At 40.7% G+C, this 2,502-nt stretch overlaps 1 protein-coding gene across 2 annotated transcripts in view; it reads right to left on the bottom strand.

The window, feature by feature from the left end:
- Positions 1-579: 579 nt before the first annotated feature.
- LOC119462444 (decapping and exoribonuclease protein) overlaps positions 580-2,502 on the bottom strand; it is a 49,504-nt gene continuing 47,581 nt past the window's right edge. The window contains exons 5-6 of one of the 2 annotated variants that reach the window (XM_049672030.1): positions 1,500-1,585; positions 580-730 (exon numbers count right to left, since the gene is read on the bottom strand). In XM_049672030.1, coding sequence (XP_049527987.1) covers positions 610-730; positions 1,500-1,585 — 207 coding nt within the window. In that variant the 3' untranslated portion in view covers positions 580-609. The remainder of the gene's footprint in view (positions 731-1,499; positions 1,586-2,502) is intronic. The other variant, XM_049672031.1, reaches the window with a different exon arrangement.

Here is a 2,502-nt window from a genome sequence, read left to right as displayed (position 1 = left end):
AGGAAATTGCAACAATTTGGCACATATATGTTTTCACTACGAGGAGCGTTCGTTTCAAGGAAGAGAGAGCACATTTGTAACATGTTAAACACTTAGCTGCTTTCACACGCAAATTATTTTCTCAGCGCATAGTATACTTGTTGAGCATTACCGTGAAATAATTGCTGGGTTCAGGGACACACACACACATACATACGCACGCACACGCACGCCAAAGTCAGCGGTTCTGATAACAATCCTTTATTATTTTTATTTTCACCATGGGGAAATAGTACAAGAATGCTCAAAAGTATGCCCACACATTATACCGTAGTTAATAGACTCATTGGCTCTTCTCAGGGCGCTCGCGACCGAGTTGCCACTTTATTGCTATGAACTCTTTGGAACATTGAAAAAAAAAAAGAACACTACGTTAAAAATAACGAATTATGGAGAAAATAGTTTACTTTTTTGAGAAATCAGAAGCAGTCATCGTTTCATACAAAATGTACAGTAAGCTGTTATGGAGTGTAGCGGTACAATAAAGTTCTTTTTCAAGTAGGTATAAGTGTTTAATAGGCGCCGCTATTGTCGAAAACGCATCATATGCGGTGCGAGGGACTGAACATTTCAGCAGCCTTCGAACGCCCCGAGAAACCAATCTGGCAAAGCATACAGCTTCCCGGGATCTGTCAGGCGTGTGCAGGTAATCTCGCGGGACGAAGGCAGATACTCGAAGAAGTAGACAGTCCTGTGGGGCAGAAAACACAAAATGCTGAGTCTACGTTACCGGTAAAGCATACTGCATGTGCGTCGGTGCTAACTCGCGGACGATTGCCTCTGCCGTAACTATAATGACATACCCGTGCTGTAACATGGTCTTAGCGAAGCGCTCGCCATAACGCATCTTCCGCGCAACAGAACACTTGTGCCTTTTTAGCTTCGCAAGGCCAGCAATGAATGCCATCCCTCGAAGCCAACGCTCAGAACACTTAATGTCAAAAGATCACTACAGCTTAAGCTTGCCTATAAAATTGTATCCATTATTTTCAAACCACCATGAAGAACATTAGAAAGTGCCGCGCGACTAGTCGCACGGCACTTCTTCGCATTTCGCGGGCTTTTTTCATGCCTGGAAAAATTTTTATGTAGCACGTATTGAACACCAGAAAGATGGATCGGGAATTTTTCAGGATAGTCTACAATTTTCTTAGTGATACTTTTGTTCGGGATATGTTATTGGAGAAAATTAATTAATACTAACTGATTATGCATTTAGGCGAAATATAAGAATTCGCCTGACTTGCTCCTATTGTATTAAATTAATTAATAATAACTGATTATGCATTCAGGCGAAATATAAGAATTCGTCTGACTTGCTCCAAGGGACAGCAAACAACATTACCTTGGTTTTCCCCACCTACGTGGCACTTTCCTATTTTAGTATTTGAGACGCATGGTATATGGTGATATCAAAGAAATTACGAAAGAGGATAAAGAAAATGGTAATGTTCTGTCACCTCCCGTCATCTCCTTTAACGTGCTCTTTGATAAAGGAAAGCAGCCGATCGCAGAATCGCATGCACACGTCTTCCGACCACTGTCCCTGTAATAAAAAGCAGAAAACCAACCAACCAATCAATAATCAATCAACTTTATTTCCTTTGGATAGGAGGAGTACGGGACTAAAAGCTTGAGCAGCTTGACGAGGTCCCGACCCCGTTACAGTTGGCAAAACGGCAGGATGACGGTCAGTCATGCACGAAGTGTTCACACAAATCGACGAATATTACATAACGTCACGTAACACAAAATTTTCTAACAAAGCGCGAAACAATAGAGCCCATTTTCAAAGGCTTGAAATGGCATGAACTTGGAAAGTAGCGATCGACAAGAAGAGGGACAAAAAATTTGAAAGGATGTAATATTCCTGAAAACAATGGGACTGGGCGAAGTGTTTAATGAAACAATTTCGATTACACGAAGGATCGAAACCTTCATGGTTTAATAAGTTTAACAGAGAAGGTAGCTTGTAGGACAAAGATTGTTCATCATAAGTAGTTCTAGGGGTGGGTACAGTCCACATTTCTTTGTGCCTGGTTAGACGAGCACTTGTGTTTACTTTTAACTTAGGCAAGATTAATTATGGAATCGGTACCATACTTAACAAAAGCTTTATAACACAACAACAGCCTATAATTATATGACTGCTTTGATTGCTTTATTTGCTTCGTCACAGTACAGTGTAACAGGAGGCGGAGGGAAAAGCCGTTCAAATGACGGCTTGAGGGATCCTCCGCCCCTTTGTGAAACAATGGCAGCAGCTGAAGGACATCACAATATCATACACTTCTTTTAAAACTGTCACATTGTTTTACGTAAAGATCATGTCATAAAGGAAAAACTGAAAACGTGTTCATGCATAGCTTATACAACAAAGAAACCTGCTGCAGTCTTCTGCAATTAATAAATTGCTACATAGTTTATACAACAAAAAGAGCCGCTAATTCTTGCGACACTTAA

This window comes from Dermacentor silvarum, chromosome 8 (assembly GCF_013339745.2).
Source record: "Dermacentor silvarum isolate Dsil-2018 chromosome 8, BIME_Dsil_1.4, whole genome shotgun sequence".
NCBI classification, from domain to species: domain Eukaryota; kingdom Metazoa; phylum Arthropoda; class Arachnida; order Ixodida; family Ixodidae; genus Dermacentor; species Dermacentor silvarum.
The sequence above is the reverse complement of the archived record's forward strand: the minus strand, read 5'-3'. Positions and strand labels throughout refer to the sequence as shown.